This window comes from Anarrhichthys ocellatus, unplaced genomic scaffold, assembly GCF_004355925.1.
Source record: "Anarrhichthys ocellatus isolate YVR2014 unplaced genomic scaffold, GSC_Weel_1.0 scaffold49, whole genome shotgun sequence".
NCBI lineage: Eukaryota > Metazoa > Chordata > Actinopteri > Perciformes > Anarhichadidae > Anarrhichthys > Anarrhichthys ocellatus.
Genome location: NW_022280079.1, coordinates 2713777 through 2728382, shown reverse-complemented (window position 1 = coordinate 2728382; position 14606 = coordinate 2713777). Strand labels below are relative to the sequence as shown.

General features: G+C 40.4%; 2 protein-coding genes across 2 annotated transcripts in view; one reads left to right on the top strand and one right to left on the bottom strand.

The window, feature by feature from the left end:
• Window positions 1-3768, top strand: part of aldh1l2 (aldehyde dehydrogenase 1 family, member L2) — a 28435-nt gene extending 24667 nt beyond the window's left edge. Inside the window, exon 23 of the mRNA XM_031869856.1 lies at window positions 1176-3768. Coding sequence (XP_031725716.1) covers window positions 1176-1231 — 56 coding nt within the window. The 3' untranslated portion in view covers window positions 1232-3768. The remainder of the gene's footprint in view (window positions 1-1175) is intronic.
• Window positions 3769-9628: 5860 nt separating this feature from the next.
• Window positions 9629-12509, bottom strand: nopchap1 (NOP protein chaperone 1). Its single transcript, XM_031869879.1, is given in 5 exon segments — window positions 9629-10395; window positions 10518-10544; window positions 10546-10652; window positions 11609-11683; window positions 12399-12509. Coding segments are annotated over 5 exon segments (453 nt in total). The 5' UTR covers window positions 12460-12509; the 3' UTR covers window positions 9629-10212.
• Between the last annotated feature and the right edge of the window lie 2097 nt (window positions 12510-14606).

Genomic DNA, 14606 nt, shown 5'->3' with positions numbered 1-14606 from the left:
CTCAACATAATGACTTAGTATCTCAACATAATGACTTAGTATCTCAATATAATGACTTAATATCTCAACATAATGACTTAATATCTCAATATGACTTAATATCTCAACATAATGACTTAATATCTCAACATAATGACTTTGTATTGCTACATAATGACAGGATTTTAAATTAATTATTAGTAATTATTTTGAGATACAAAGTCATTGGTTTGAGATACTATGGAATGTTTTTGAGATACTAAGTCAATATTTGGAGAAATGTTTTCATTATAATGACTTAGGGGCCGATCACACCAACACGTGTCGCAACAGGTGCAGCTGTTTCAAAAATACCCCTTAGCAAAGCGAGTCAGACAAAACAGCTGATGAGCCGATGGAGCAGGAGTGCGTGCGCAACCAGGCGATCAAATGTAAATAATAGGGGGGAAAATGATTCAGTAGAAACATTGAGCTCTTGCTGTTGCTCTGTTGTTGAATGAGGAGGGGACAATTATATAGTTTATCGTGATTAACTAGCACTAATATCAATGTCCGTTCCACACACATCTACCTGCATTTAAACAGGAAGTCAGTGGTAAAGTAGTAAAGCCCCCCTCTTGCTTGATTTGATTGGCTGTCTTAGTCAATTGTGACATTGACGAGCGGTGCGACTCTGCACCTGGTGCTGAAAAGTTGAGAATTATTTTACTTTTAATGCGCGTCTAAAAACCAGCGCAAGAAAGTAGCACATGCCAGGCGTTGTTTTTTGTTTGTTTGTAGGAAAACAATGGTTTTGGGGGCAACCCGTTTCTAGCAACGCATCTAGGTGTGATCGGCCCCATACTTGATTTTTTTTTCTTCTGCATATTGCCGGAAATGGCCTTCCATATTTTTCAACATGCACATCAGTAATTTGGTGTTAACTTGATCAAAGAGAGGAATGGGTTTAATCACAGATTAGACCAGTGGCTCCCCCTAAGGAGACGCAAGATAAAAAGGCTTATGAAGAAAACATGTTTCGGGTACTATACATTCTGCTCACTATTTCTGGCTTTGTGGAATACAGGATACTTCAACCTCTTTGGGGCATCTTAAAACTCAGTCAAAGAAAATCTGACAAAGAAAAATCCCTGTTTGGTTAAAGTGTTCACAACTCAATCTAGTGATGCTTGTTTTGTTGTTGGTGTGGTCCACAGGAGAGGATGCTCTCCTGGAATATCTCAAGACCAAAGCAGTGACTGTGGAGTACTGAGGCACAAACTCCCAACAACCTCTGACCCACATCTGAACAAGAAGGGACTCGTCTGTCTGTTTGTCAGACATCCAGCTTCATTCAGCATTGCTTCTGGACTGTGTGTGTGTGTGTGTGTGTGTGTGTGTGTGTGTGTGTGTGTGTGTGTGTGTGTGTGTGTGTGTGTGTGTGTGTGTGTGTGTGCACTGTATGAATGAGAGCCACAGTTTGGACTACGTGCCTGTCTTTTCTTGGCTTTCCGTGTAAAAAGTCACATCATGGACAAAGGGACACGTGTGGTTTACACCCGTCTGGGTATCTTACATAGAACCCTGAGTTGGACACCTGATGGGAGCCGAGCTGGTTCTGACTATTTTCAAGGTTTCAGTTCCATAAGAGTGTGTTTTACATTAAAACACAGTTTTCAATCTCAAACCTGTTTTCCCGTCATCATCAATCATGTTAAGCAGTTCTGTTAAAGATTAGAAAATCATCTGAAATCAGTCCTTTCTCATCCACTTGTAATGCTGCCTTCATCATTCCTTTCATATTTCTGTTTCCTCTTGAACAGCTTTTCGTCTGTTGTGTTTCGTACCAGAAAATAGACAAAGTTCTTAGTTTATGGATATAACTCATCAGCACATGGATGTGAATGTTGAAGCTTGTGTTTAGCTGCCCATGGGTTGAGTTTTGGAGTAGACAGTGCCCTGCCTAACAGGACTAAACTGGAGAGCTTCATTCGGTTAGCAAACCAAATATAACTACGTAAAGCTGTTGGTGGTCGAGATTGGTCATTGACCTGATGGGAAAACAGGATTCGGGCCAAAAAGCTAGAGTTACATTTGAATCGTTAGTCCATATCAAAGCAGTTTGTGAAAATAATCTTAGCTCAAGGTCCACTTACCAGGTTTTTTCACTGAAAGGTTTTAAACCGCGTGACAGGTGTTGAACACGGCGTTGTGGTTTTGTTGCTTAAACCTAACTTTAGTTTTTAACGAAATGTCGTCCCGAAAAGAAAAAGTTGTTCTGAATGACACAATTCGAGCCCCTCTACCCGACACCAATAGATTGCATTTTGTGACTATTTCATAAACTGCAGTGAGACTGTGTTGATAGTTTTCATCAACGGTACAGTCCAGCATCACTGCAACAAGGTGAGAAGTTAAACCTCTGGAGGTCAGCAACAAGATTCTCAGGGGGTGTTACTGTCTAATATTATTTTGTTAGACTGTTTTTAAGGTAAAGAATGAACTTTCACACTCGCATAAAAACAAACTGGTAGCCGTAGAAAAAAGGGATTGTTGACACTTTATTGATTGGTTAAAGTCTTAATAAGGACTGACTTCATGACAGCCAAATGCAAGTTGAAGAACCGTACTTTTAGAATGATTTCTTCCTCGTTAGGTAGATTTTACTTCTGTATACAAATCATCATTCAGAGACTTGAAACTTGGTTACGATAAGTAATCCATTCGTTAACATTTAGCCACTGTTATATTTCATTTTGTATGACTATTTATCATTTTCATTGAAGTGTTTGGCAGCTGTGACATCCAGTACTTGAGATTTCCATTGCTTCATAGCATCACATTCACACGTTATGTCGTGAGGAGATCTAGTTTAACACTTAGCAATGGTAAATGCAAATAGTTTGATTAAAATGTTTGTATGACAGACGGTCCTCAAACCTCAGAGGAGCTTTTAAAGGCTTAGCGTCACCACATGATGAAAAAAAGATGTGATTCACTGTCTCAGGCATGTTTCAGATTGTGTTAGTAATGGCTCTCCTTTGAAGTCTGAACTTTGGGTCAGAATGGAATATTGTTCATCAGTATTTTATTGCCCCTACATCGAGCTACGGTGCCACTACATTCTCCTCCCATCACACACACTCAAGATGTTTACATCATGTCCTCGCTGCTGTCTGCTCCCACATCACTTTAGACATTCAGTCTCTTCCCTTTGGTAAATTGGACCTTTTTTTGTAAATATTTTTTAACAATGGAGGGAAAATGATTTGATATATTTTTGTCAGACAGAGGAAGACTGTATGTTTAAACACTATATTATATCTGTTAAAGACACACCAGCTAGATGTTCTTTTATGGAAGGGATTGTGTACATCGAGCTTATTACACGGCTGCTTATTAAAGAAATCAATCATTTCATTCAAATATGGATTTTAAAAATATTTTATTGCTTTTAAAAATAATTGTATTGCTTCCGCGAAACAGAAACAGTCCTATCGCTGTGTACTTGGATCAGAACTGCGTCCAGAACAACGGTCTGTTATTCACGGCATTGGTCTGCTATACAGAAATAACAGATCGTAGAAGGCCCCACATTTCGACCAATCAGAATGGAGTATTCAACAAAGCCGCGTAATAAGCATCACTACTGTGAGGAAGTTGTGAAATGAGTTTTCTATCTCTCACAGTATCAGTAGAGGCAGCAAGGGCTAAGAAGCAAGTGTTTGTTTTGACCTGTTGCTTCAATACACAGCATGTCTTCAGCCAGTAATGTCATACGACGGTGAATAAAGTTTGATTTGAATTTGAGTGTGTAATGCTGCTGTGACTCAGAAAACATGGAGGGAGTAAAGAGTGATCCTGCTCTTTCCAGAAGTGGTGCTACCATCATTATTTAGAGTGTGTTCCTGGAAATATGTTGAAAGTAGATGTAATATCGAACACATTTTGTACAGTGTCCTCACATTTGATACAAGATAAATACTTCCTGCACAAGACAACAAGGACATAAATGAGTTAGCATTTGATCACACGTCAGTGAGCTTCATAGTTGGCTTTATAGCAGACTGGACTGGCTACACGATAATGGTACCAAAATGGAGTTTAATAGTAGCAGAAGTAGAGAAGAGTAAAAGTAATGCTAGCTATACTGCTAAATCGATGTAAAGCTAGGTTGCTAACATTAGCTGACATTAGCCAGCCTATGCTACTGGTCATACCAGAGCAAGTGAGGCTGCAGTAGAGAAACCACTGAGTGTATTGACCAGAGTAAAGGTGTGTTTTATTATTTATGTATTGAACTTTTCATTCGATAGCTTTGTACCCGCGGGGTCAGGAATTAAAAAAGCAGTGAATTTAATATTCTCAAAGAAGGCCAAATCTGTAAAAAATGTTTACAATTGAAATTTAGTTTACAAAGGTACATTTTTGTCCTTTCAGAGGATTAAATAAATACTGTAAGTCATAAGCAACTATCTGTGTGTGTGTGTGTGTGTGTAATGTTACAATTGACTCAGTTTGGTATGACTTCGATGTTATACGACGGTAGCCTACTGTTAACGTCAGGAAACTATGAAAAGGCCATTAAGCGCCCGCCTCCTGTTTTTTTTGGCATATTCCTGATGGTAATAAGCTGTTCTGCATAGCCCAAACTATGTCCAAGCCAAGCTGTGCTACAAAGCCATTTTGAAATCTTTGACGTCACTTCCAATCTCTTACTTGCTGTAGTTTCTAAAGTCACCTGGGCCTACAGTCCCCTACCAGTGATCCATTGAGGCAACGCACAACTTCTCATCTGACATTCTGACAAATCCAATCAACATGCCTTTTTGTGGAAAGGGTTGGGCTACTCCACGTATAGAACACCAACAATATATTGGCATAGATAACACTGCTGCATTTTGCTTCGGTCTGGCTTTACTCTGGACCGATTGGTTACAGAAACATTGGGCTTACTGGCTATGCAAACCAGAAGGAGGAGCTTATTACCATGAGGAAAAACACCATAAAAAGTGGCATTTTAAAGTCTCTCAAACAAAGTGCCATAAAAAAGCTCAGTTTTGTTGCTCAAAAACACAGAAAAAAGCACAACAGAAATCCTGACAACACTCAAACTATTGTGTATTAAATATGAATGTGACTGTTATCATAAAATATTTTATGTAATTCAAACATGATAAATCAGTCTTTTCGAGGGCTTAAAATCCATACTGAAATCAGCATTCATTTTCATTGTAATCGGTATTAAAAAGGTGATAGAACATCTTAAGTTACCCTGGAAAGAGGAAGCTTACAACATAACATCATCTAAGTGAATGTCTTCTCCATTCAAAAGTTACACAGTCATGCTTTAAAGGGTTGGTTCAATGTCAAGGAAACATGTTCTTGTTAACCTCCAGTGGTATCTGACCATGCAGATCATTTGTATTGATTTCTCCACATTTCCCTGTTTCTAAAATGTTGTTGTCTAATGACTAAGAGCAGCCAAGTTAAAAAAACATGTAATGTTTGCACACAGTTAAAAAACATGTAAACATGTAAACTCCTCATGGTAATGTTCAAATGAGGAGCACACATCCAGCCCAATCAGTAGAATATTCCAGGATATACATGAAGGTCAATGTCAAGTTTAAAAGACAACGACCTCTTAATTGTAGGTTCTTCGCACATACTTAAAGTAAATTTGATCACGGAAGATGCTTTTGAAATAAATCCCCGGACTGGTATTATGTAACACCAGTGAGAATATGAATTTTGGTCAGGTGAGGAAACCTCACTTTTGACCAGTGGCGGCTGGTCAGTAGAGGGCGCCGCCCCCCCTTGAGCCACAACAAATTAAAAAATAAATTAAAAAATAATAATAAACTAAACAAATTGTCAATATTTGTGTTTTTGAAATATTGAATCACTCAGTAATATGTGTAAAATATGATATCTGCGCCAAATTGCGCGATCTCGTCAGTACTAGTCTCCACTGGCTCGCGCCGGCGAGCTAGCACTGCTCCTCCAAGACCCGTTTGAGAGGAGAACTTTGGCGGAGAAACTGCAGTGAAAGAGCTGATATCAGATCAGCCTGACCTCACAATCAGACAGCAGACTGGCGGGAAAGGGAAGCAGTACATGTGAAGCTTCTCTAGCAGCTGTACACCAGACAGGTTTGGCTAGCTGGATGACGTCATGCTAATAACTTATTCAGCTTTTTAAAACAACGGGGACAGATCCAGCACGGACAGTTACGGGAGGGACATGAAGCACCTGTCTGAGAAATGGATATTTAGTTATAAGTAAATAATTATATATATATCTATGTGTGTGTGTGTGTGTTTTATATTATACAGAATATTATTATATGATATATATATTATTATATGATATATATTATTATATTATACTGAATTCCATGTGAGGGTGACACAAATAAGATGTCCTGACGTGTTTATCAAAGTGTTATTTACTGCTTTTTTTCATGTTGGAATAAAGGTTAAATATTTAACTACAAAGTAGTAATGCGTGTTTGATACCTTAATTTGTTTGCATTAAATCATACTGGGATGTTTGCTGAAATTGATAGGATGTGGCACAGCCCTACCTAGAACATTTTCCACCAGCTGCCACTGCTTTTGACCCCTGGCTATAGCAGGTGATGAAACATAAAATCATGGAGCCAAGTTTAATATTTCAATAATACAATACTCTGAATGTGTCAGTCTGTTTGGATGTGTGGATCATTTGACAGTGATTACAGCAAATATTTACACTTTACCATTATCATCATTATCATCATTATTATTATTATTTATTTTCACTGTAACAATAGACTTTACGTGTAAGTGTAAAAAATATCGTAAATCTTGCTTCAAATGCTGATATTTAAAAGTACTGACATGCTGGTTGAAATGGAACTTTTTTTCTGATGCTAAGTGAAGAATGGAATGGAATTAATACACAATGCACAGTTCCGTGTTCTACATTCTACAGTCACCTTATTAACAGCAAGAGTAGCAGTGAGTAAACTACGGAGAAGTTAAAGTACTTGATTGCATTTTTAAAAGTTCACGCATTGCTCAACATGGATATCGAGGTAAGACATTCAAATTCCCAACAGTTACATGTTCCATTGTCCAACAGCTGTATTTGCGCCACAGGCTCCTGATGTGCACAGATGTACCTATGGTCTGTGTCATTGCATACAGCTTTTCAGACTGTAGACGGTTTAATCCCACTGAGAGGTGTTTTGTTGATATATAAAAGATACCTAGTCCTAAAGCCCCATTCTGTCTCCTCCTGTCAGATCTCATTCGATGAACCAGGAGAGCTGAGGTGCAGTGATTTGGAGCTGCCACTGCTCACATCAGAGAGTTTGAATGAAGTGGCCATGTTACTTCTCATGGATATGAAAGAAAAGTGAGACAAAGTTAAAGGTCGTCAAATCAACTGGTCATCAAATGTTTGTTTCGCTGAACCATTCCTACTTTTTCTTCTTCCAGTCAGTGGGCGCTGCTGGCGATGGGCAACGTTGATTCTGACACGGTCATACTGCTGTCCGACATGTGTCACAACATCATACAGAGGGTGTACCACTTGGTCCTGGATGTTGTGGCCCCTCAGGTTTATGGCTGGACTTGGAGCCAAAGTTTCAAGGAGAGTGCCAGCGACCACAACAAAGCGTCTGTCACCATGTAAGTCAAACGCTTCAACAGCAACTGTGGTATTCACTTGCAAGTTCTTCTAAAACACCTTTACTGTATGTGGACTCACATGTTGTCACCACGAGATTTAACACAAAATACAGGTATTGATCAGTATTGCTTCTTTTTACCAGATTCGAGTGTTGCTGAATACAACATTAGTTATCAGAGTTGAGTTTGGTAGCCTTATGTTCTGAGAAATGTTCAGAGGGAGACATCACTGTCTAAATGTCATTGCCCAGAGCAGGTCAGTTGACTAAAGTACGACTGTTTCTCTTGTTAGGAACAGGATTGAATCTCCACATCAAGAGAGGAACTTCCACACTGTGACAGAGGATGATGTACAAGCCAGCCTTGGAGATTCACTCCACCTCTGTCTTGGAGAAATGTTAGATGTCGCAGCGGAGAGGTCTGACAACACCAACCAACTGCTGCAGCTGGTTGCAGGAGAAGTGGCCAAGGAGGTCAACAGCAAACTGGCTGATATCACGCAGCCGACCTCTTCCCGACAAGCAGAGGAATCGTTGGAATCTCCGACTGACGATATGGTTTACCATGTTGTCAAGATACTGGAGACATGTCTGGCCCAGAACCTCAAACGTGAGGCAGCCAAAGGCTCTCTGACGGAGCGCCAGAGCTCAAAACAAAGCATTTGTTTGACCTCGGTGACTCCATTCGAGAGTGAAAAGCAGCTCCCGCAGGGGGAGAAGACCCGTCTCTCTGTGGTTACTGATAACCTGCTGGACCAAACTGAGTCCCCTGAAGTGGCTCCAGCTAGGGAATTAACAGGGCAGCAGCAGGAGGCTGCGCGGAAGCCCCTCAGCTTTGTTGATAAAGTATGGAGGTATTTCAAAAGAAGAAGCAGCAAACAAACTCCAGCCTGTGAAGTCGACACTCGTGAAGTTGCCCGCTTGGATAATGCAGCGACACCCCTGTGCCAAAAGAAACAGAAGTGCCCAGCCATTATCAGGATGTTGTCTGCCGTGGCCCGGATTCTGAGGAAGACCTTCACCTGCAACTGTGTTAGGTCACAGGATGACAACTGAACAAATCAAATCAAATAAATCACCAGTCATTGGTAAAAGAAACTGAAAGCTTAGCATCATGTCAGATTGAAATAGAAACAGGTTCCTTTTTCAGTGTCAAGTGTTGGTTTCAAGTGTGTTGCGTCTTCTTAAAACTTCCCAATAGAAGGTTAATGTAGGGTCAGCATTATTGGCATTGGATCAGCTGAACATACAATGGACTAAATAAAACCAGTTTAAATCTCAACTGGAAAACAATTTCAAAATGGAATTGTATTTTGAGGAAGATGGTTCCAACAGTATTCTCCCCGGATGTAACACTGTGGATCATCGACCACATTTAATCATTGAATGCTGCTTTTCTTGGGGCCAAAACTATTTCAAATGTCAATAATACATTTGGTGTCGGAATTCTGAAGGCATTATTGAAGGAAAGAAGAAAAAAAAAACAGGTGACTCCAAACTTTTTAAAGGCAATCGATATTTGACTCCTTTAATTGATGAGTTCACATGTTCATTTGCAGCCTTGAGGTATTGAATGTATGCTGCTGAGAAGAACACTGACCTCTTTCTGACTGTCACAAAATCAAATTGAAGCAATAAAAATGCAAACATTTGTAGTTTATTATTCTGCTTACTACTAATTATATGGATCATTTCTGTCATGTGCATAGAATGTGTTATAACTCATGTTCATTCTGTACACATGACCTCTATCACACTTCTGTCCATCCTGATAGAGGATCCTCCTCTGTTGCTGTCTCTAAGGTCTCGCCCTCTTTTCTCCCCCTTAAAAGGGTTTTTGGGGGAGTGTTTCCTGTTCCGATGTGAGGGTCCCGGGACAGAGGATGTTGCATGTGTACAGATTGTAAATTCCTCTGAGGTTTTGTTAAGTGCAGCTTATTCAGTTATCTGGACCCCTAATAAGACTTTTCAAGTTGAATCCGAAACGACATCTTTTTTTGATATAAAATAATTTTAATAGATTTCAAAGAGGAACCAGTAGCAAAATATTGATAGAATTATGATTTGAATGCATTGTTTAAAGAGGAGCCATCACGTGTATATACCTAATGTTTACAACATAATCAACAAAAGAGAGGACTATAACTAAAATGTTGTGACCCATCAAACCAGACAACACGGTGTTTCATTATTATTTCAGAGAGCTAACACGTTGGAGGAATCAATACATGTGCACGTAGCAGGGTATGTGCACAGCTTGTATGGTCGCCACAATGAGGTGATCCACAGCGTTTGTGCCTGAACACATCAAGTTCCTGGAGAGGTCAGCTGATGGCCAGACTGGATGAGGTAATTACAGTATCTGCTCTGGCTCCAAAGGCACTTTTGCAAACCCTTTAAATGTACAAAATGACATCTACATATGTTCCTCTGGCTCCAAACAGGAGCTTCCTGTTCTGTGTCTGTGAGGTAATATCCCTCCACGCCCGAGGCGGATGGTCGGATCAGTTTAATCCACATCATCTCAAGAGGGCAAAGAAACAACACGCAACCAAAAGTTTGTGCGGCCACTCTTTCTACTCTCCCTGCTGATGGAGGACCTGGATGTTGGCTTTCTTCTTCTTGCCTTTGTCTCCGGGTAATACGAGGTTCTGCTCCGTGACCTCGCTCCCCTCAGGGGAGTCCGATTCCTCCTCAGAGTCCGAAGTCTCCTCTTCGGAGTTGCCGTCAGACCCGCTGAGCTCCACCAACGCCACGTCCTGAAGGACAAGAGGGAGACACCGCATGGCTCGATCCAATCGTACCACAAATGCTGTGAGGACATTCAACGTTCATATCTGGAGTTTTGTGGTCCGCCAGAGGGAGGCGGACAGATGCTCACCATCTCTATGACACTCTCGGCCCCCCCCCACGCTCTCTATGTCAAAGTGTCCGGCGGGAGCGTCGGCCATCTGCTGCTTCAGCTTCTCGTTGGCCTTGGCCATCTGAGGCAGGAAGCTCTGCAGCCGCTCCAACACTGAAAACAACCACACATCATCACACTTCTGCCTCAAAAGGGCTTTGTTATTAGGCCGAGTCCACACCTATACAGCGATCTTTTTATTTTTAATATAAGGTGTTACATTTATGTACAAACACGTAAACAGTGTGTTAGCAGGGTTAGAGCAGCACTGTTTTGGCCACGTCCACCCGTTTGTGACGCCTCACAAAAAGGAGATAACGGCGCGCACACTATGACGTCACAAGAAGGAATGCACGATATCGGTACTGCGGGTAAAATCAAACATCGGAGTCGTCAAGAAATTAACATTTCCTCCAGTTCAACAGCCATATGTTACACAAAAAATATGCTGAATAGGCTGTGTTTTACAGGGCTCCAGAGATGCGACCAAACACCTGTCAAATGTAACTAAAGACCGCTGTCTACATCAATGGAGCTGAGGTGAGCAAGTGAACAGCTTTAGGTTCCTGGGAATCAGCATCACAAACAACCTGACGTGGTCCTCACACATCTCCATCCTGGTGAAGAAAGCTCCTAAATGGCTGTATTTCTTCAGGAAACTTAAGAAAGCTAAATTCCCATCCCAAGTTCTGAAACGCATCCTGACTGCAAATATTACAAACTGGCACAGGACAGGAGGGCTCGACAGAGGGTGATAAAACCACCCAGAACATCATTGGCCCCCCCATCTACTGAGCGTCAGTGATATTGGTGAGAAGAGGAGCCTGAGAAGAGCTAAAAGGATTTTAAAAGACAAAACCCACCCAACACCAGACTTCAGAGCAGCTTCTTTCCTCAGGCTGTGAGACTTCCTAATTCATCTTCCACCCTCCATATATCATAGAGTTGTTTGTTATTATTTCCTATGTAGCAAATTGGGACTACAATCGAAATTTTGTTGTGCAACCCCCAAAGAAAAACCTTGTAACTCATAGCAAAACGGCATGCAGGGAAGTGACGTCGGGTCTCACCGCTGCTCCTCGGGACTCTCTCCGTCTGCAGGGATCGGCCGGCCTTCGGCTTGAGGAGAAGCTTCTCACTGAGACCTAGCAGCAAGACAAACAAGGCTCACATCAGTCCCAATAGAACGCCTTTCTCTACAGTGACGAGGAAGAAAGTCCAGATACAAAATGTGATACAAAGCGCTGAGGAAAGGACAACAGAGGGACAATCCCTGACAGTTATGGGCCACCGGACAGTCCACAAGTGGTGTACCATTCTGTCTCATGTGATAAATAATAGTGGAATATCACTCTCATTTCAGGCTGATCGTGCTATCTAGATGATGCTTTACTCATATCCATCCTAGTGTCGTATATATAACTATCTTTCTTTCTTTGACATTAATAATATACTGTATACATTACATATTGACATTGCTGTGAATCATATTCAAATATTTTGCAAGCCACAACCATGTCTGATATTCTATGTTCATGAAAATGTGCTTATTTCCAACATCAGCACTTTTCCTGCGTAACTAGTAAACATGACTTCAGGTCTGTGGGGATATTTAGTTTGTTATTTCCAGAGCTGGTAAACAAATATGAAATACTATGGAGCTAGATTTACGTTAATTCCTAGAAGATATCGTTTTAAACATATTCATTACGTCACAATAATTAAATTAGGGTGCTGTGGGTTGAAATGTAAGCTAACATTAGCTAACTTTTTAAGGTATCGTAGCTACAAACACTGGGTTTTCTCATTTAAACTGCATTTTTCTTCCGAAACTACGTCTGCTAATAAAAGCATTCAAACCTTCTCCGTTCCCGCATGACAGCAAAGCCTGCGAACTCGTTTTCTTGATATTTAATTCCATTTCAGAGGCGACAAGACGAGTGTTTCCATCAACATGTGTTACCTGTGAGGTTAACATCCGGGTAACGGGTAAGGGGAATATATCGAAACAAGGATTTACACAGCGCCCTCTGGTGTTTCGGAAGACTTCGCCAAACTAAACTGTGAAGTTGGCTGATAAAAATCGCACGGACCGTAAATAGACAATGACTATGTTGAACCTATCAAATCACAGCAGCATGTCAGTGATGTGATGAGCCTGAGTGAAGGAGATGAAGTAAAGTTATTGGATCTACAGCCACAGCTGCTGTGTTCAATCATCACTCTTAGAGATTGCACTACACACTGTATCCTCATGTGTGATTTAGTATTTAGGCAGAAGAATGAAGAGTTTAGTCATGCAGTGACTGTGAGACTAACCAGTGTTAAACGAGCGGTCTAATGCTATGGAAGCACAGACGTTTGTTTGGTTATTTTGGAGCATGATGGGTCGTCAGTTGCGCATGATTTAATCAATAACTTTATGAATGAAGTGAACGCAGATGGCAATTAAACAGTGATGTATAGTTTAGAGGTACTTTAACTTTCCTTGAGTGTTTCCATTTCATGCCTTTTTATTTATTGTCCATCACATTTATCAGACACATATTGTACTTCTTGCTCCACTACATTTATCTGATAGCTGTAGTCACCGGAAACATTGCACATTTTGTCTAGACATATTATTACATACGTCAGTAGTAATAATCCATTCATATAAGATTTAAGATTACAGAAGTAGCATTAGCGACATAAAGTTGTGACAAGCTAAAGTTAACATGCTAATCTTACAGCCACCTTCTTTAACAATGTTCCACTGATTCAATAGTGTCAAAGATGAAGCCTACAAATGTTTTCTAGACTCAAATAACTTGTGACGCTACTGATTAATGCAGATTCATTCAGACATGAATTAGACTGCAGGCCAACACTTGAACTGAAGTTTTGCAGACACTGACACTAACAGCGGACCAAGAGAAAGATCCACATTCCTGACTTGTTCTTCATATCACAGGGCAGGAATCTCCCTGGGTCTTTGGCCTTCCTGGAGCCTCTGAGAGTGGACGTCACCAATGAGATGTGAGGAAGCTCCAGCACCACAGCAGTCCACTCAGCACACTGAACCAGCTTCAGCTCCACACTTTCTACACTTGACTGCTTTGATGTTCTTTTAAATAATAAAAAAAGATCATGTAAAATGATCCTGTTATCTCACATACTTTACCCTCACTGATGTTGTGAACATGAATCTTCTTAAGTAGTTCATCTGTTAATGGTGACATTAGCAGCTGACCTGCTTCCAGAACGACTTTGTCACCATGAGCATGTTTCAACTAGCATGTTTAAACAAGTATATATTTATTAACTGTGAATAAATTAAATTCCTCCTCCAACTCACACACATATAATGAAGGTAGAAAAAAAATGTTGGGTAGATGAAACATTGACAAAAAAACTTTTTTGTCCTGAGGGTGGCTCCAGAGGAGAGGCTGAGGCGTTACTGTCTACAGCCAGCTTGACATTATATTTCCCAGCACCGTAGTCTCCAAAGAACAGACAGGTTGTTGTGTTTGGCAGGATTTAATGAAGGAAAATAACAATGTGAGAAGCATGCATTCAATGATTGATGTCAGTATACAGTCTTGTGTATGATTACTAAGAAAGTAAAAGATAAAATAATTTTTGTCTTATCCACAATTCATATAATCACACTTATCAGTCATTTTGGAGCTGATTGTTATCAGCTAATGGGGATCCTTTCAATAAACAAACACTAATATAGTTTGTGTACATGTGCCCATCAATCAATCATGTTTAGTTGAGATACTTGCACACAAAAAATAAAACTAAAGGCCAATTTTAAATTTACCCAAACTTGTACACTACATGCACAAATTATCCTTTTTGAGTTTTCAGCTCCTCTTAAAGGTGGTAAGAATTAATAGTGTTGTAAAATGTAATGAACCTATGAGCTTTATGATAAAAAAAATTGGACAACAAATCCAACAATTCCCAAATGTACTATCCAACGAGCTGTTCGAGCCATTTCAATCCGGTTTCCCCTCACAGCACAGCACTGAAACAGCCCTCCTCAAAGTCACCAACGACCTCCTCCTCTCCTCCGACGCT